The sequence below is a fragment of the Herpailurus yagouaroundi genome, unplaced genomic scaffold (assembly GCF_014898765.1).
Source record: "Herpailurus yagouaroundi ecotype Mexico unplaced genomic scaffold, PumYag 197, whole genome shotgun sequence".
Taxonomy (NCBI): Eukaryota; Metazoa; Chordata; class Mammalia; order Carnivora; family Felidae; genus Herpailurus; species Herpailurus yagouaroundi.
Window position 1 is genome coordinate 6,980,736 of NW_024412428.1, and position 20,594 is coordinate 7,001,329.

Consider the following 20,594-nt stretch of genomic DNA (forward strand, 5'->3'; position numbering starts at 1 on the left):
GGTAGCCGCAGCTCACTTCCCTGGCACCCCAACCTAGCCCCGCCACCAGCTTCTGGCCTCCGTTCGCCCTCACCACTAGCGGAAAACACCTGCAAGGTGGCAAAGGGATTGAGGCTCCTTGACTGAAGTACCTGGGGCGGCCAGGGTGGCCTCTGTCTGTGGGACTCTAGCCTGACCGTGCTTGCTTTTTATGAAAAGGTTTTGCTGCTGCTGCCGCCGCTTACCTGGACGGGGGTGGGGGTGGGGGGCGTCACTAATGGAGGTTCCAGTCTTCAAAGGGCCAAACCTGCCTTCCTTTCTCACGCTATCCGCATGGAAGAGGAGGGGTACGGCTTGTTTCTCTCCTCTGCCAACGGAAACTTAGGTTCGCTGGGGTCGGGTAGACCTTCCAGTGTGTGGGGCTGAGAGAGAGGGAATACGATGAGCCCGTCCTGCACGAGTGGAATTTTGGCCCTCAGTGTAGACAGCTGTCTGGTCTGCGGGGGGGGGTCTGGGGCCCCCGGGGTCCAGAGCTCCCCGGGAGCCCCTCCCCCCCGGCCCCCAACCCCCCCCCTGGCCCCCGATTCCCCCCCCCCCCCTCCTCCCCCCCCCCCCCGGGGGGGGGGGGAGCGTTTCTCACGTTCACCTCGGGCTAGAATGTCCAGCACTGCTCAGTCAGTGCTATTAGATTATTATTTACTTTATTATTAACTTTATAATGACCGACGGGTCTCCCGTGGCAGCCTGAGGGTCTGACCCTCAAGGGCCGACCTCTGGGAGAGTCGGGGAGGCCGCCTGCCCCTGACTTTGGGGCCCATCCAGCCTGGAGACGCCCCCACTCCCAACCCTCTCTCAAGGGCGACCGTGCCAGCTACTCCGCCTGCCCCCACGGGGCGCCTTCCCAACGTCGGCCCATCGCGGGGCTCCCTCCTGCCCACCTTCCCCCACACGCGGCCTCCCCGGCACCAAGGCCCCGCACCAGTGTTTTGCCTTCCTGGCTCCAGCTTCCAGTAGGCGCCCCAGAGTGAGAAAACGCCTTCCGCTCGCCTGTAAATGTCGGGTGCGGCAAATGAGGTGGGAGAAGAAAACAAACAGACACACCGCTGCGGAATAAAAGATTCCTTTTTCCGCCCGTTTTCGCCTTGCGGCTCGGGCTTAGCAGGAGAGGATGGGGAGCCAACAAGAGCTGGACCATCGCTTTGGAATCCACAAAGGCCGGTGGCGTCAAAAGGGCTGCAAAGGGAGTGTAGACTCGAAGCAGTGAGCTGGCTAAATCGGGGCGAAGCGCGACCCCCTACAGATATTTTGGCAAAGCGTGCGCGGGTGGGCGGCTGGGTGGGTGGACAAAGGGGCTCATGACTCGCCCGATGGCTCCGCCGCTCCCCTCTCTCCGTGCGCGCGTGGACGCCGCTCCCGGCCCGCGCCCGCCTCCCGCCGCGGCCGGTCCCGACGTGCGCCCGGGGTCCCGGGCTACGGTCCGGCGAGGCCGGCGGCGCCGAGGAGGTCGGCGAGGCGCAGGCGGCCGATCTTCTTCACCTCGCCCAGGGCGGTGCGCAGCTCCTCGGCGGGCGGGCGCTGCAGCCGGCGCGCCAGCTCCCCCGGCACCGCCGCCCGGTCGCTGAGACGCGCGGCGAGCACGAAGGGGAAGCCGAAGCGCGCGCGGTACTGAGCGTTGAGCTCCGCCAGCCGGAGCCGCTCGGCCGCGTCCAGGCTCATCAGGCCCGCGCCCCTCTGCTCCCGCCGCGACTCCGCAGTGAGCGTGCCCTGCTGCAGCTCGAGGCCCGCCAGGTCCGGGTGGCAGCGCAGGATGCCCTCTTGGCCTGCGGGGAAGCACAGACACGCAGCGGGGACGCGTCAGCGCGCGGCGGAGACGGCGGAGAGGGCGCACGGGGCTGCCGGCCGGCCTCCAGCCCCGCCCGAAGGGGGGGCTTGGGGGAGGGCGGGGAGGGGGGAGACGCAGGGTCTTCTGGAGGTGACGAAGGGCAACGAGGGGCGTCCCGGATTGCGGGGGCGCCCACCGCCGCAGCCCCTCGAACACGTCCCGAACCTTGCGCCCCTCGGTGCCAGCTCCTTCGGCCTGGGCCCGGACCCAGGGGCGGGGCGGGAAGTGACAGGCTTGTCCTTTGAGACCTTGGGGCAAGAAGAGCGGAGGGGAGAGGCCTCCGAGGCTCGGAATTTACGACTTGCTCGGGAGGGAGCAGGGACGCGATAAGGAGCCCGAGCGTTTCGTATCTTTTCAAAGTCCTTTGCTCTCGAGGGGGCTTTGATGTCGGAGAGGGCCGGACGCGGGGGCCTGAAGACTTCCTGCAAAAGCCACCGAATGGGTTTCGTTCCGTTCCGAAGGAGAAGGGCGGGGAGGCCCCAACGGGGATAACATCCATGGGGCTCGGCAAATAAACGTCCAGGATTTTGTGATCCTAAGTGTGAGGTTGGGGCGTCTGGAATGAAGCATCCAGAGACACTTAGAGATGATTAACTGCAAAGAAACTCATTTCCAGCCGGATTTCCACGGCCTTTTGAATGAAAGTGGCTCTCCTCCTTTTAGGAAAATAAACGCCCCCTTCCCACCCCCCCCCCCCCCCCCCACCCCCCCCCCCCCCCCCCCCCAGCCCACCCGCCGTCTGAGGCTCATTCCCTTTCTCCAAATATAGATCCTAAAGACAGCGCAGAGAACAACTTGGAGTTTTCTTGCAAGATAGCTTCCCATAATCCCCGAGGCTTAAAACTGGAACCCCCTGGTGTAATGCCTGAGCTTTTAAATCCTAATCCGGGGGGTTTCCGTGAGCCCTGGCCAACCATTTTTGCTTAGCTCTCTCAAGCCAGAATTCACATGCTCAAGGCTGGGCAAGATTTCCGATATGGTAAGCAGCCAGCCATAATCTGTACGAGGAGGGTAATAGCGCCTAGTGCTAGCAAACATCCAAGAAACAGCCGTTGTTATTAGTCGTAGTAAACATTGTAACTGGACTGTGGGGCCGAAGCATCTGACTCTGGCGCTGAGATGAGTCAGGAGCTCTGTCGGAGAGGGAGATCATTTAAAACTCGCTTTAAATCCGGCATAAAACCTCCCCTTACTCAAACCTTACGGTTTCTGCCCAATTAAAGGATGGTTGGGATTGCACCATCCAACTCACAGACCGGGGTCCAGGTCGGGAGAACCGGACCATCTGCTTTGAAGAGAGGATTCCGTGGAGGCTCAGAACGGATTAGGGGACCTGCCCAAGGTCACTTGGCTAGTAGCTCAAATACCAGGCGACTTGGGGGGCATTGGCCGTCCCTACAAGGTTAAAGGGCGTTTTAAACGAAAGTCGTGTCACCTGTAATTCCATCTCTACGACACACTATTTTAGGCCCCTTCTCATGGGTCCTGTCCCGGGGCACTGCAAATACTAGGTGCTTCTTTTCCCGGTCCGGGTGGGGCGAAAGTGAAGGTGTTAAATTCCCTACCTGCACTGATCCCCGCCCCAGGCCCTGGAGGCTGTGCCCAGCGACCATCCGCCACTCCGAATCCGAATTCCCTCCGCACCCACCCAGCCCTGGCCCCCAGCAAACGGCAGGCTGGGGAGGGGAAATAGAGTCCTGAGCGTCTCTACAGGTCCTGACCCAGAGAGCTCTCCCTGGCGCCCCCTCCTTGCATATTCAGGCTTTCAAAGCTGCCTTTAGGCGAGGGGGACCGTGATCCAGTCTTCTGACCGACCCCCGTCTTGACTTCCTTTCCCCCCTATTTCTTATTCTCTAGAGGCCCAGCTCAAGCTTGGGGGAAAGTAGTTATTGGCGGGGAGCGTCGGCGTGGGGCTAGCGTCGGTCCCCATACAGCCCCAAGCGGACTCCCCTAGGGGACCGCGGAGCAGAGACTGGAGGCCGCGCGGCGGGGCCGGTCCCACGCGCGCCACACCTGCCCCTTTCCTCCTCGCTCTTGCACCTCGCTTCTCACCCCCCTGGGTTGTCTCCCCTCTTGAAAACACCGTCTGGGGTTAATGTTTGCCTAGGACTGAACCTGTGTTTTACACTGTTTGTGGGGAAGGTAGGGGGAAGAGAAGGGAGGCCCAGAGAAGGGCAGGGCAAAGAGAAGAAAACACACGCGCGCGCACACACACGCACACACGCACGCACGCACGCACACCTGCGACACATATACACAGCTGCAGATTAGAGAGAAAAAAAAAGTGCAAGGGGGCCAGTAGAGGCTGGTAGCTCAGAAAACAAACAAACAAACAAACAAACAAACAAAAAACACAACAGAACGTGATCCGGTCCAGCCCAGGACTCCACCTTTTCTGTCCCCCACCACCGACCCCTGGAGTACTATCCGGGATGACGCTGACCCAGCCGCACCGGGCTGCGCACTTGCCAGGTCAGTCGATTGTCCTGCGGTTGGCCGGACCATTTCAATGCTGCCTGTTTTCTTCAGTCTTTCCTGAAATCCTACGGCCTGTGCCATTCGCATGGCACACGCAGGGATGTAGGGGTAGACGTGTCTTATTTGCTGTGACCACAAGTCATCAATCTTTGCATCTAGGAGAGTTCCTGGCACAAAGCGGACACTCTTTGTTTCAATAGGAGAGCAGAGCAGGCAATTGGCTTAGAATCCCATTACAGGCCACCAGGTCCCTACATCGGTACCAACTAGTGTGTTCTCCCTGCCGGTACAATGGATCATCTATTCCTTCTGGTGTGTGTGTGTGTGTGTGTGTGTGTGTGTGTGTGTGTGTTGATGTTTATTTTTGAGAGAGAGAGAGAAGGCACATGCACAAGGGAGGGGCAGAGAGAAAGGAAGACAGAGGATCAGAACCACACTCTGTGCTGACAGCAGAGAGCCCGATGTGGGGCTGGAACTCAACAAGATAATGACCTGAGCCAGAGTTGGAGGCTTCAAGTAGGTCGCTTAATCAACTGAGCCACCCAGGCGCCCCCCCCCCATCTGTTGTGTTCTTGAAGCTGGTCCTCTTTTCATATCAAGACTATGATTTCAAACATCCGTTTCTTCCCCCCTCACTCCCTGCACTGCCTTATCCTCAGCAACCACGAACACGCCTTAGAGTCACTCGTCTCACCAACAAAATTAAACTCTCCCTTGATTCCCTATTGCCCTCTAGCTTCTCCCTATATCTCTGCTCCTCCTTACAGCAAACACCTCACAGGGTTTCTCACCTCCTATTCCAGGTTCACTCTATCAAGCTTTCAGTCCCACCTGACATCTGCCAACCAATCTGTGCTCATCAAGGTCACAGATGATGGCCATCTTGCCCAAACCCAGCGCCCTGTGCTCCTGTCTTCTTCCTCAGCCTCTTGAGAGAATGTCACATGGTTGTTCCTCTGTCCTTCTTAAAAGATTATCATCACTCGCCTACTTTCGTCATTGGTTCCCGCTCTGCCAGATCACTAACACTGAAGTACCCCAGGACTCAGGACTTCTCTTCCCCTCTGTATTTGCACACATGCCCAGGTGTTCTCACTGGGTCTCATGGCTTTAAATGCCATCAGTGTGTGTGTGTGTGTGTGTGTGTGTGTGTGTGTGTTTTAATGACACCTGGATCCAAAAAGTCTCAGGTTCCTTTTCTAAGACGGCCTTCTCCTGGAGCTTAGGCTGCTTCTTCTCATCTTTTGGTTTTTGGGACTCCAATGTCACTTCCTAAGAAAGACCTATTTTACTACATATTTTCTTCTAATACTTTTTTCGAATGTGAAATTATCTCATTTACTTATGTTAATCCAGTCTCTCTCTACTAGAATGTAAACTCGTTGAAGGTAGGCACTTGTCTTGTCCACAATGCCTGGGACAATTCCTGGGGCACAGTGGGCGCTTGACCAACACATCACTTTTGGGAAGGAGTGCCATATATATCTTTTGATTGAACACATTTGAACAGCCTCTTCTAAATACCTGATAGCCTGCATTTCAGGGAATTATTAGTATCTTTTTTATTCATTCAACAACTATGTTCTGAAAGACGTATTAAATAATAAATTATGGCATCATTGCAATTCTGAAATGTCACAAGGAGATGCACTTTTTATCTTTGATTTTAACACAAATTAGTACTGAATTGGGGTGTGTGTGTGTGTGTGTGTGTGTGTGTGTGTGTGTTTCAACTGTCTTCCCTTTATTTTCTCCACGCCCCTTGGCTGGAAATCAGGAACTGATTGGCTTGAAAGGGTGCTTGGCCAATTAGTGCTGGGACTGAATATTAATCCTGGACTGCCACCTACTGACCAACAATCATCATAGTGCAACTGGAGTGGATTGTCAACCTTGGTTTACTCTACAAACAAGATTTTGTTTTCTGCTAATTGTAGAGGATTTTCTTAGATCGTGTATAAAACAAATCCTTGACCAGGTAGATCACCCTATCCCAAACTTTCTTTTAAGGCCTCTTTTCGTTATGGGATTAAAAGACTCTATTACATTCCCAACTCTGCAGATTAAAGCTAGACTATGCAGTAAATCCCGTTTTATTTGCTTATTGAAATAACCCAACATAGGATCTGGGACATCAAGCGTTAATATGAATTGAGTAAATTAGTGAATGAATAAAAGAACTCCCTAGAAACTCTTTTTAGACTGTTCTGATTCTCTAAAAAATGCTTCAAAAGCTGTTGGGTCGACCATCAAGGTTTGAATCGCGGTTCTGCCACTTTCTAGCTGTGTGTTCTTGATCAAGTTATTTATCCTTTCTGTTCCTCTGTTTTCTCATCTGTAAGATGGATATGATAATGATAATGCTTGTTTTATAAGATTATCATAAGGATTAAATGAGTTAACAAATGGAAAGTGTTTACAAAAGTGCCTGAAATACACCAAAAGTAAGGGTTAAATGCATTTTCGCTATTATTATTTTCATCGCTCACGTTGCCTCTCCAACATCATGGAGGTGATTAGATACAAAGTAACTACCCTTATAGCTTTGAAGCCCTGCTCCCAGCTGCCTAAGAGCATGTGGACACTGGCATAGGACTGAGAAGCAGGATCCACATAAGGAGGTCCCTCCAAAGAACAGTGTCTGATGCAGAAGGGAGAAAACACCCCAGTGACCCCAGCTCCCTCTGTCATTTTGTCCCATGGGCCTGTCACTAAAGTCGCTCCAGGTGAAATGTGTGGGGAAAGGGTACCAGGATCCATCACCTTTCAAAATCATCTTATGATCTCATCTTCTGAATCGTTTCATGCATTCGATATTACGTCCCTATTCACTGAGCGCTGTAGGATTCTGACACCGACCAGAATACGGAGCTCCCGCTGAGTTAGGAGAGGGACCAAATACAAGCCTCAGGAGGGAGGGGGTGAATGCCAATCCCCACATCCCACTTTGCTCAGGACTGTGATTGGATTTGACCTTAACCAGACCTTAACTAACCTTAACGAGAACCTCTGCTCAAACTGATTGGAGTGACTGCTGATGAGAGAGAAGACAGAAATAGGGAAATTTTAATTTTATTATCTAAGTTCTTGGCACGGCAAGCCCTAAATAAATGTTGAATAACTGGATAAACCGGTGAACACTGGGTTTGAATTATCCACGCAATCCTTTCCCTCCCCAGCCCTACCACCCCTTAGGTGTTGAGACAGATCATAGAATTTTTGTCCTTTATTTTTTTTTTTTAACATGCTAGAAAAAATGCCATTCATAAGGCATTCACACCCTTTAAAAATTATTTCCCCTCTGGCCTAGAAGCCTTCCATTTGACCTGCCTTTTCCTGTCAGACATTTAGAACACGGGCCCTGGTAGCTTCCTACTGTTTCCAGCTGGTTCTGCAGGCTGTATGCTGACAAGGGGAGCCTCTCGGCTCATCAAGCTGGGACTGACCATCCTGTGAGTCATCGGTCACAAGGCTTTGGTGTCCTTCGGTCCCACGAATGCCCGAGCCCAGTGGCAGAGCTGAGCGAGGCCCCGAGAAGGGGGTGACTGTCAACATTTCTGTCAGTGTGATTTTATAACACGATCCTCTCCTCTTGCTCGATGTGCCCCAAATCAATTAAAACGAGTTCCTTATTTGGGGGACGTTCGGAAACCACCCCGGATGTCAGACTCTGGACGGACGGGCAAGACTGTCCGTTGGCCTCATTATGGAGGAGAAGACCGTGGCGGTCCTCCTCTCCCCCACCCCCACCCCCACCCCCCAGGCCTCTGTGGGAGCCCCTCTGTGAAGGCAGCCCTTGCCCCTCGCCTCCCTTCAGGCTTTTCTGAAGATACCCGAACAGCCCCGGAAGCAGCCCTGACTCTAACCCTCGGTCTCTGAATCCCTGTGAGGCCCTGTGTCACTCTGAGTCACTTGCGGTAAGCCTAAACCTCCACCCTCCTCACCCCACACCCGCAAGGGTCTCCTTGTCTCTCTCTAGCCAGAGGAAATCAACAATTTCTCTCCCTTTCGCCGGAGGAATTCCTTCAGATTTTTGTCTTTCCTCTTCACTCCCTCAGGGAGTTGCTGATCTGAGTGAGTCTCCTTTCCTCGGTGGTCCAGTCCAAACTGGCCCTTTCTGGTAAAAATGTCAGCCATTTGCTCTTTCCCCTGGGCTCCTGAGATATTCTGATACCGTGCTGTCTCCTCTCTTGCATACAGGACATTCCCAGAGCCAACACACTTGGCTAAGAGAGGGTGGGCCCTCAGCCTGACCTTTGGCCTCTGTGGGGCTGCGAGGCCCGAGGAGAACAGTGCCTGTTCCTCTTCCGTCGTGACCTCGCGGCTTTAATATTTAACAACCCCTTTACCCGAGCCGACCTACCTCGCCAATTCTACCTCCGGCCCGACACCTCGCAAGCATCTGACCCTCATTGACCGAGTCTAAGGAGATCGAGCCTTACGATAAAAATACCAGTCAATACATCAGTGATAAGCAACTAGGCTGAAATATCTCAAACCATCCGGGTAAATACGCTTGAAAGCCCTTCGCACAGACTCTCGGCGTCTAATGCCGAAGCCTTACCTGACTGTGGAAGGGCGTCAATAAAGGCAAAAAAGTGCTTCTCTAAATCTTCCGAGTCGGAGAACGGGCGCTGGGACCACACAGCAGCCGCAATCAGAGGGCATCTCTCAACGACATTCCCGAACACATCCACAAATTCTCCAAAGTCCATGGAGTTGACCTTCTCCATGTCCGTTGCTCGCGTTCAGCTGGACGAAGCAGAACATCAGCTCCCCACTCGGCGACTGAGCGACGCTCGGCCGCTCACCCGCTTATATTTGCCGAACACACAAGCTTTTTTCCTGGTTGTGTGTGTGTGTGTGTGTGTGTGTGTGTGTGTGTTTATGCAACACCCGCTTGGCATGTTTTGAATGCTTCTGGGAGCAGTGGGTCCAGAGTACTCAGGTGATGGACAAACACAGGCTTCAGGCTCCAGTCCAGGGAGCGGAGGGCTCTACAGGAGGAATGTTTCCAGCCACTCTGCTCCCACAAAGCCAGGAGGGACCCGATTTCACTGTGGGCCTTCAAGCCAGAGAGACTCTCGGTGTCATGAACATTTTAACGCCAACGTCATCCCGGGAAGCTCCCTCTGGTAACTCAGAGACTGGTCGCAAGTCAACCCGCTTGGAATTTGATTTCCCCTCTGTTGCCGCTGCGGGGTCAGGTAGTGCGTTTTACGCGCTTTCCCTGTATTTCGGATACCTAAGACATCAGGTGCTTCATAAATGCTCTTCAAACGGGATGTGGTCTCAAAGCAAGAACTCTGCCCCATTCTCAACTGTCCCTCAAACACCATTATGTGCTGTCTTCTTCCTGAGAATATATGCTTATCTGAAATCACTTTGCTTCTTATATTTACTTATTTGCATATCACCTCTCAGCTCTGACCAATGCCATGAGCCTGGAGACCGCGTGTCTTGCGTGCTTCTGTGTCCCGGGTGCCTAGAACTGTGCCCACGGTAGGCGCATAATAAACACCATGGGGTGAATTCGTTGACCCAATGACCACATGGATCGAATTTCTCACCCGGATATCCTTCATGGGTACTCAAAATGAAAACTACCGTGGAAGATAAAGTCAAAGAGAAGGAGGGGAGGGGCTCCTGGGTGGCTCAGTCGGTTAGGCGTCCAACTTCGGTTCAGGTCACGATCTTACGGTTCCTGAGTTCCAGCCCCGCCTTGGGCTCTGTGCTGCCGGCTCGGAGCCTGGAGCCCGCTTGGGATTCTGTGTCTCCCTCTCCCTCTGCCCCTCCCCTGCTCCCGCTCTGTCTCTCTCTCTCTCTTTCAAAAATAGAATAAAACATTAAAAAAAAAAAAAAAGAGTTGGATGCTCAAGCAACTGAGCCACCCAGGCGCCTCAAAAATTTGCTTTTCAAGGAAGTAAATCCAGCACCCGAAGTACCACCATTGCTGGCTTGTCTTCAAATGTGAAAGAGGAGATACGAGATTAACACTTAACGTATAACATACTTGTGTGTATGTAAAAGCACATTGAATCCTGTGGTGTATGAGTTTCAGGCAGTAGAACGCGGCGTGGAGAACACGGACCCAGGAGGGTTTTGATCCTGGTTCCGCCATTACAATCGGACGTTTGTCAAGTTACCGAACCTTCTGTTTTTCAGCTTGTCTGTAAAATGGGGACAATGACGTGTTCACCTGGTGGTAGCACTACGTAGCTGTTGGCTACTATTTTCTGTGTCGAATCTCTCCACTGGACCAACCACAGAGTTTTCTCCTCTTTCCTTCCCGCCGTTAGAGTCTTTTGCTTGTCCATGCAGGCTTTGCGGTGGGCCCAGTCAACAGGCCAATAGCCCGTTTCTTCTCCCTCCGCCACCCACCCCCCCACCAGCCTCATTCATTGTAGTGTGACCTGTGAAGCACCTGCAATGGTCAAATCAGAGTGTGGGGAAAGGGAGGATGAGTCTGGCTGGATCCCGACCCTGGTCTGTCCAGGCTCCTTCGCCTCATTACCACCCTCATCCCCAGACGCTGGGAAAAGCAGGTAGAGCAGAAGTAGAGAAAGAAGGGCATTCTGGTTCCATCGCTCCTTGTCGCCCCCCCTTTTATATGACCCCTTATCATTTCCTGCTCTTACCTCTGCACATCAAGGGTCTCCCCGCCCCCAAAGGAGCCCCTGTCTGGGGCTTGGAGCCTGGGGGTTCTCGGCTGCTCACAGAACCACATCTCAATTTGCAAATGGAAACCCTTCTGCTCACAGCAATGCCAAGAGGCATGATGGGAAAGACCTATTGATATTACCACCATTTTGGCACGGGGCTGGAAACCGAACCTTTTATTTTGCTGGATCTATCGTATAATAATGGAACTCCCAATAACCTACCGACGTAGGAACCTTCAAGACGCAAAAAGTTCAGGAATTAAACAGTCACGGACACGGAAACAATGTTGATGACAACAACAAAATACAAATTACCAGCGTGGAACCAGCAGCTTGTGCCACTGGGCTTAACTCAGCACCTTGGGCTCCACTTCTGGTGACTCTCAACCAATCAAACCAACCAGAAACATGGAAGGCGGTGAGCAAGTAAGGCAACTTTCATCCGGGGAAAAAGCTGAGTTATTGAGTAGTTCAATATAAATAAGAGAATTGTGTGGCATACGAATTATGTATCAGTAAAGTTTTTTTTTTTTTTTGAGAGAGAGCACAAGTGAGGGAGAGGGGCAGAGAGAGAGAGAGAGAGAGAGAGAGTGCTAAACAGGCTTCACACTCAGCATGGAGCCCAACACGGAGCCGGAACCCCCAACCCTGGGATCATGAGCCAAAATCGAGAGTCGACGCTCAACCAACTGAGTCATCCAGAACCTCCTCGATAAATCTTTTTTTAAAAAGTTATAGATGGCACAAAAACAGACACATAGACCAATGGAATAGAATAGAAACCCCAGAACTAGACCCACAAACATATGGCCAACTCATCTTTGACAAAGCAGGAAAGAACATCCAATGGAAAAAAGACAGTCTCTTTAACAAATGGTGCTGGGAGAACTGGACAGCAACATGCAGAAGGTTGAAACTAGACCACTTTCTCACACCATTCACAAAAATAAACTCAAAATGGATAAAGGACCTGAATGTGAGACAGGAAACCATCAAAACCCTAGAGGAGAAAGCAGGAAAAGACCTCTCTGACCTCAGCCGTAGCAATCTCTTACTCGACACATCCCCAAAGGCAAGGGAATTAAAAGCAAAAGTGAATTACTGGGACCTTATGAAGATAAAAAGCTTCTGCACAGCAAAGGAAACAACCAACAAAACTAAAAGGCAACCAACGGAATGGGAAAAGATATTTGCAAATGACATATCGGACAAAGGGCTAGTATCCAAAATCTATAAGGAGCTCACCAAACTCCACACCCGAAAAGCAAATAACCCAGTGAAGAAATGGGCAGAAAACATGAATAGACACTTCTCTAAAGAAGACATCCGGATGGCCACCAGGCACATGAAAAGATGTTCAGCGTCGCTCCTTATCAGGGAAATACAAATCAAAACCACACTCAGGTATCACCTCACGCCAGTCAGAGTGGCCAAAATGAACAAATCAGGAGACTATAGATGCTGGAGAGGATGTGGAGAAATGGGAACCCTCTTGCACTGTTGGTGGGAATGCAAATTGGTGTAGCCGCTCTGGAAAGCAGTGTGGAGGTTCCTCAGAAAATTAAAAATAGACCTACCCTATGACCCAGCAATAGCACTGCTAGGAATTTATCCAAGGGACACAGGAGTATTGATGCATAGGGGCACTTGTACCCCAATGTTCATAGCAGTACTCTCAACAACAGCCAAATTATGGAAAGAGCCTAAATGTCCATCAACTGATGAATGGATAAAGAAATTGTGGTTTATATACACTATGGAATACTACGTGGCAATGAGAAAAAATGAAATATGGCCTTTTGTAGCAACGTGGATGGAACTGGAGAGTGTGATGCTAAGTGAAATAAGCCATACAGAGAAAGACAGATACCATATGGTTTCACTCTTATGTGGATCCTGAGAAACTTAACAGGAACCCATGGGGGAGGGGAAGGAAAAAAAAAAAAGAGGTTAGAGTGGGAGAGAGCCAAAGCATAAGAGACTGTTGAGAACTGAGAGCAAACTGAGGGTTGATGGGGGGTGGGAGGGAGGAGAGGGTGGGTGATGGGTATTGAGGAGGGCACCTTTTTGGGATGAGCACTGGGTGTTGTATGGAAACCAATTTGACAATAAATTTCATATATAAATAAAATAAATAAATAAATAAATAAATAAAAATAGAAATTTATTGAAAAAAAAAAAAGTTATAGAGGTGTGCCTGGGTGGCTCAGTCAGTTAAGCGTCCAGCTCTTGGTTTCGGCTCAGGGCATGATCTCAGGATATGTGAGCCCAAGCCCTTGGGTCGGCCTCTGGGCTGATGACACAGAGCCTGCTCAGGATGTTCTCTCTCCCTCTCTCTCTGCCCTTCTGTTGGAGCGCGCGCTCTCTCTCTCAAAATAAATAAATAACCTTTAAAAATTAAATAGATAAAACATAAAGAGTTAAGTTATATAAAGATGTAGCCTCATAAGTTAACAGCACCAGATGGCATTCTTGCCTTCCGGTTGCTGAATGTATCATATTTGACTTTAGTATAATTTCTCTCTTAAGAGACTTTTACCAGAACACGGAAAAAGTTCTTAAACGGGCATACAGTTTTGTTTCACTTTCGTAGCTGAAACATTCACACGTCAGCTCCCTCCCACCAGCAGCCCTTACCTTCTCGTGAGTGGAGCTGACGCGAAGTGTTTTGTCAAGAAGATACCAGAAAGACAGATGGCTTTTCTTTCACAGACATTTTTTTTTTTTCAACGTCTATTTATTTTTGGGACAGAGAGAGACAGAGCATGAACGGGGGAGGGGCAGAGAGAGAGGGAGACACAGAATCGGAAACAGGCTCCAGACTCTGAGCCGTCAGCCCAGAGCCCGACGCGGGGCTCGAACTCACGGACCGCGAGGTCGTGACCTGGCTGAAGTCGGATCACAGACATTTTTAATTTGAGGCACACTGGGAGTCAGAACTCATCTCACCTTGCTGTTCCCAGACGGCTTTCATAAGCTGAGGACTGAGCCAAAGCAACAGGCCCTGGCAGGAGCCCAGACCCCGGTGTGGCTGTGAGATGGGTGAGTACTTAGTACCTGCTTTGTGTCTAAGGAAGTGACTTAACCTGCTTTCTTCTTTTTTTAAAAAATTTTTAAATGTTTATTTGCATTTGGGGGGCGGGGAGGGGCAGAGAGCGAGGGAGACAGAGGATCTGATCAGGCTCTGCGCTGACAGCCGAGACCCTGACGCGGGGCTGGAACCCACGAACCGTGAGGTCGTGACCTGAGCTGAAGTCAGATGCTTGACCGACTGAGCCCCTCCACCGGGCGCCCCAGCGACTTAACCTTCTTCAAGCGCCTTGGTGTCACCAGCTGTTCAGCTGCCACGCAGCAACTCCAACCCCACGTTTTACTAAATGGGACGATCCATGTGATGCCTTTAGCACAGCTGCCGGACGGAGTGTATTATCGACAAATGGTAATATAAAGAGTTCATCGCAGCGAACCTTGAGGACGTTATAGGCGAGGTGCGATAAACCCGTTACAAAACGACCCATCCTGGGTGATTCCGCTCATATGAGGTGCCTAGAGGAGTCAAGATCACAGAAGCAGAATGTAGGAAGGTGGTCGCCGGGGGCTGGAGGTAGAGGGGGTAGGGAGTTAATGTTTAATGGGGACGGTTCCCGTTTGCGGAGATGAAAACGTTCCATCTGGAGACGGTGGTGGTGATTTGCACAACAGCGTCAATGTGCTGAATGCCATTGAACTCCACACTGAGGAATGGTTGCAGGGGGTAGGTTGTACGTGCACATGCATGTATGTTATATGTGTTTTGCTACCAAAAAAAAAAAAAATTCATCCATGCCTTTCCTGCCTCGGTAAGATAATGTGGAATGTAATACACATTGGACTCCTACGAGCTGAAAAGATAGAGTGTTTTTAGGTGATAACCGCCCCCCCCACCACCATTTTCTTTTTTTCTGTTGCTGATGGTAATGGCATAGACAGAAACAAATGTGAAAGCTGATATGTCATTTATTTGTGACAAAATGATCGGGGAATGGCCGAGGAGTACGGGTAAGCGTGTTCCTGAGAAAGTCCTTCAAGAAGACCTCAGGAGAGAGAAGGAAGATCAGGAAGAAACACAAGTGGTGGGTGAAGGAGGGACACAAGGCGGCTAATGGAAGGGCTGGAACTTCAATAGGAGGTCACCCAGGACATCTTCCCTGGCTGTATTTTTTACTCCGAAAGATCTCTGGGAAACCGACTCTTTGTTTTCAGTAGGAGGCCAATCCAGGCTCAGGCAGCACTCAGCACAGAAGATGCTCCGAGAAGAGTCAGTTCAGAAGTCAATCCCCTGGGCAGATAAACGTGCTGCGTAGAAGTGAATGTTAAAAACCAGGTCCTACAGGGGCACCTGGGTGGTTCAGTCAGTTAAGCACAGAACTCTTGATTTCCACTCAAATCCTGAGACTGAGACTGAGTCCCACATCTGGCTCCGTGCTGTGCGTGGGGGCTGCTTGGGATTTCTCTCCCTCCCTCGTGTGCAAACGCTCTCTCTCTCTCAAAAAAAAAAAAAAAAAAAATTAATTATAAATGAAAGGTCTGGGGCATCTGGGTGGCTCAGTCGGTTGAGCATTAGGTTCAGGTCATGGTGTCACGGTTTGTAAGTTCAAGCCCCGCATCGGGCTTGCTGCTGTCAGCACAGAGCTCGATTCAGATCCTTTGTCCCACCCCCCTCTCTCTGCACCTCCCCCACCCCCATCTCGAAACTAAATAAACGTTAAAAGATATTGGTGTTCGAAAAAAACGTCCCATAAAGAAGCTGACATAGACTGCTCTGTTAATGTCCGGAATGTGATAAATAATGCACATAAAGCGCACAATCGTTAGCAGAGTCAACTCTGAAATAACTGAATATTGAATAAATGACCTTAAGTGATCTGAGTAGAGGGTTGTTCTTCCCTCTCACCAACAGATCGACCTTTTCTTTATCCTGTTGGTTACAATGTGCCTTTCCAAAGGCAGGGTAGGGTGTAGGAGTGAAGTCAAGCCCTGTGATTGAGATTAAGGGAAAAAAACAGTAGTCCTGGGGCGCCACCTACTGGTCAGATGGAAAGGGCTGTGCACGCAGGAGCAGAACCCGTCTCTAAGATCCGTGCTTTTGAGTTGTGTTCTTAGCCGTGTTAACAATGTGTAGTTTGGGGCACCTGACCGGCCCAGTCGGTAGAGCATGCAACTCTGGATCTCAGGGTTGTGAATTTGAGCCCCACGTTGGGTGTAGAGATTACTTAAAAATAAAATCTCTTTAAAAAACGTGTAGTTATGTCAGAGACAAACGACCGAACTCAAACCAGATCTGTGGATTTGATAGAGTGTGATTTTGTTTCCTCCAACAAGGGTTTTAAATACCTTCCTTCCTCAGAGAATGTTGCCTTTTATTTTTTATTTTTATTTTTAATACTTTTTCAGTTTTCAGAGAGAGAGAGACAGAGAGACAGAGCGTGAGTGCGGGAGGGGCAGAGAGAGAGGGACACACAGAATCCCAAGCAGGCTCCAGGCTCTGAGCTGTCAGCACAGAGCCCGACGCGGGGCTCGAACCCACAAACTGCCAGATCATGACCTGAGCCAAAGTCGGACGCCTAACCGACCGAGCCATCAGTCGCCTGGAGAATGTTGCCTTTTAAGTACTATATTTGATACATACAAAGGTTATGTTATAAAGAAAAATAATATTAATGAACGCCCATGAACCCATTACCCCACCCAGCCCCGAAGCCCCAAATATCATCAGTGTGAAAATGGATAAATGGTGGTAATTGTATATTCACGTCGCACATCAGTGAAATACAAGCCCTTAAGATCCATGTAACAGCATGAGTGAATCTGAGACGTATGAACTGGGTTTTTTTTTCTTTTTCAAGAAAGCCGGAACTGGAAGTCTACGTAGGGCATGGAGCCATTTCTAGAAAGCTCATGAGCAGGAGAATATTCATTTGCAAGGAAATCAAATTCTTCGGTGCCTTGGGTACTACAGCAGCAAGGGGGGTGCCGCGTGGGTGATCCCACATACAAACGTGCTTGTTGGTTCCCATCCACAGCGAAGTCACGTTCAGAATGGATGGGGGTCTGACTGAAATCGGTTTGGCCGCAGGTGTATGTGCCGAGGGTCTTGGAGGCCGACTTGGGTTCACAGCATCCGAAGGGGATTTCTGGAAAGGAGACAGTGGCTCCCAGGCTCGGGAAGGCCAGAGAGCAAGGCTTGGGCAAGAAGAGGGGCCAGAGCAGCTCCAGGGATCTAGCAAGTGGGGACTGCTTATCACTCTCGGTCGGAGGCGGCTGTTGCTGAGAATCGTTAAGTTCCAACTCCCCGTCTCTTTTTCTTTTTTATTTCAACAAATACTGTTTTGTTTTGTTTTTTAACATTTATTCATTTTTCAGAGACAGAGAAAGAGCACGAGTGGAGGAGGGCAGAAGAAGAGGGACACACAGAATCCCAAGCAGGCTCCAGGCTCTGAGCTGTCAGCACAGAGCCCGACGCGGGGCTCGAACCCACGAACCGTGAGATCATCACCTGAGCCGAAGTCAGACGCTTAACCAATTGGGCCGCCCAGGCGCCCCCCGACCCCCCAACTCCCTTTTTCATCCTTGCCTGAATCCAGGCCGGGCACCAACTTCCAGAACGAAAGAGGAAGTTTATCAGCCAGGCTTGAGTCAAGGACCCTCCTTGGCTAGAAGGCACCACCCCCTGCCCCCACTGAAGTCCCACCCCACTGCCTCCACACCATAGGGACAAGTAATGTATCAAATCACAGTGCTGCTACTGAAAGAAATGGGAATAGATACCGGATGGCCAAAGAAACACACGATCACTATAACGGCATCTTTAAAAATAATACACACAACAAAAAGTTAAAAATAGGATTACCATTTGATCCGGCAATCCCACTTCTTTACAAAAGAAAACAAAAATATGCCAAAGAATCGGAAGCAGGTTCTCAAAGAGGTATTTGCACACCCGTGTTCATAGCACCATTATTCGCAAAACGCAAGAGCGGGAGCAAACTAAATGTCCATCAATGGATAAGTGAATCACTAAATGTATACACGTACTGTGAAATGTTATTCAGCATTAAAAAGAACGGAAATACGTACTGTCACATGTCACAACACGGATGAACCTTGAGGACATTGTGCCAAGTGAGATAAGTCAGTCACAAAACGACACATATTGTATAATTCCACTTATATGAGGCAGTAAAATTCATAGGAACAAAGTAGAATGATGGTTGCCGGGGTTCGGAGAAAGGAAAAGGGGGAATTATTATTGTTTAATGGGGACAAAGTTTCAGATTTACAAGATAAAAAATTATGGAGGTTGGTTTCACAACAATGTGAATATACTTAACAATACTGAACTTTACACTAAAAAATGGTTAAGATGAGGGGCACCCGGGTGGCTCAGTCAGTTAATCCTTCAACTTCAGCTCTGGTCACGATCTTGTGTGTTCGTGGGTTCAAGCCCCGCGTCGGGCTCTATGCTGACAGCTCAGAGCCTGGAGCCTGTTTCGGATTCTGTCTCTCTCTCTCTCTCTCTCTCTCTCTCTCTCTCTCTCTTTCTCTGCCCCTCCCCCACTTGTACGTATGTGCACTCTCTCTCTCTCTCTCAAAAATAAACATTAAAATTTTTTTTTATGTTTTGTGTTATGTGTTGTTTTTACCACAATTAAAAATAAATAAATACGATAAATAAAATAATAATAAAACCCAAGAGTGACCACAAGATAAGTGTTAACAAGGGCTTGGAGATCACAGGTTACTAAATTAACTTTCCAATTCTCCAGAAGAAAAATGGTATCATTTTAGTACCTACTTCATAAGGCAGTTATGAAGATTTAATGAGATGATACATATGTTTCTTAACACTTACCTCATCACAGGTGCTTCACAAACATGTATAGTTGGGAAAATATTGACACGTAGTTAAGAACCAAAATACATTTGACAATATGGCTGGTGTGGTTCCGTTTTATGTAAAAAAACAAAGAATTCTGTGGGTTGAGTGTATTTGTGTAAGTATGTGTAAGTAATGCACATATATTTAAACAAGAAGGTGGGAGAAATATATCTGAAACTTTAACAGCATTTCCCCTGAAGGAACATTTTGGGGTTTGGGCTGGGCACGTAAAGGGAAAGTTTCACTTACTACTATAAGTAAAAAGACAAAATTATCTGAATTCTTAACACGAAGCATATTTGATGCTTTAACTTGAGTAGGTAAAAAAAAAAAAAAATCAAATACAGATATTTCTTGTGTCCTGACTGTATACACAAATGGGAATTAAGCATACAACTTAGAATAAATCATATCTACTTTCACACTTCTAGAAATCCAAGTGAAGAGACATGATCCTTGCAATGAGAGAACTGGTCTCTGCTGAGCTCATGGGCAGAGGGAGACAAGGTTACAGAAGAACAGATGGAAAGATGCACTATTGTTGGCTATGAAGATGGGGGCAGGGGGCCACCAGCCAAGGAATTCTAGCAGCCCGTAGAAGCTGGAACTGGTGAGGACACAGATTCTCCACTAGAGCCTCCAGAAAGGAACGTAACCCTGATGACACCTTGATTTTAGCCCAGAAGGACATTTGTCGAACTGCTTACCTATAGAACTGAAAGATAATACATTTTTGTTGCTTGAAAGAAATCCAAGCGAAAAGAAAGGATGTTCACGTTAAGGGCCAGTTGGATGATATGGACAAGAAGCTTGTAGATTTCAGCAGAGGAAGCCATCACTCATGATGGATGGCTGGCGGAGCTGAAAAAGACCTAAAGTATAAGACAGAGCTCAAGTCTAGCAACAAAGCAAGGGCTTAAAGAGGAATAAACATCCCAGCAGGGGCCATGTTCCAGTAAACCCACAATAAGTTGAAAATATCATAAGTTGAAATGTATTTAATAGACCCAACCTACCGAACATCACAGCTTAGCCTGGCCCACCTCAAATGTGCTCAGAATACTGATGTCAGCCTCCAGTTGGGCAAAATCATCTACCCCAGCCTATTTTATAATAAAGTGTTGAATCTCTCATGTCACAGACTGAATACCGTACCCAGAGTAAACACCAGAATGCCGGCCAGGGTGTTGCTTGTTTACCCTGTGATCCCACGGCAGACTGGGAGCTTCTACTGTCCAGCATCATGAAAGAGGGTAATATCGCTCACCCAGGAAAAGATCGAAATTCAAAATTCAAAGGACCGTCTCTACTGAACGTGTATCCCTTTTGCGCCGTCGTAAAGTTGAAAAATAGTAAGTTGAACCACTATAAGTTGGGGACCATCTGTGTATGTGTATATTTATGACATGCATATATTATGTATGTCATCCATCTAATTCTTTTTTTTTTTTTTAATTTTTTTTTTCAACGTTTATTTATTCTTGGGACAGAGAGAGACAGAGCATGAACAGGGGAGGAGCAGAGAGAGAGGGAGACACAGAATCGGAAACAGGCTCCAGGCTCTGAGCCATCAGCCCAGAGCCTGACGCGGGGCTCGAACTCACGGACCGTGAGATCGTGACCTGGCTGAAGTCGGACGCCCAACCGACTGCGCCACCCAGGATCCCCATCATCC

At 49.4% G+C, this 20,594-nt stretch overlaps 1 protein-coding gene across 1 annotated transcript; it reads right to left on the bottom strand.

Moving 5' to 3' along the window:
• Positions 1 to 1,083: 1,083 nt before the first annotated feature.
• Positions 1,084 to 9,156, bottom strand: URAD (ureidoimidazoline (2-oxo-4-hydroxy-4-carboxy-5-) decarboxylase). Its single transcript, XM_040448107.1, has 2 exons — positions 8,904 to 9,156; positions 1,084 to 1,799 (listed from the first exon to the last, which is right to left on the bottom strand). Exons 1-2 carry the CDS (start codon positions 9,070 to 9,072, stop codon positions 1,450 to 1,452), a joined length of 519 nt encoding a protein of 172 aa, XP_040304041.1. The 5' UTR covers positions 9,073 to 9,156; the 3' UTR covers positions 1,084 to 1,449.
• Positions 9,157 to 20,594: the final 11,438 nt, after the last annotated feature.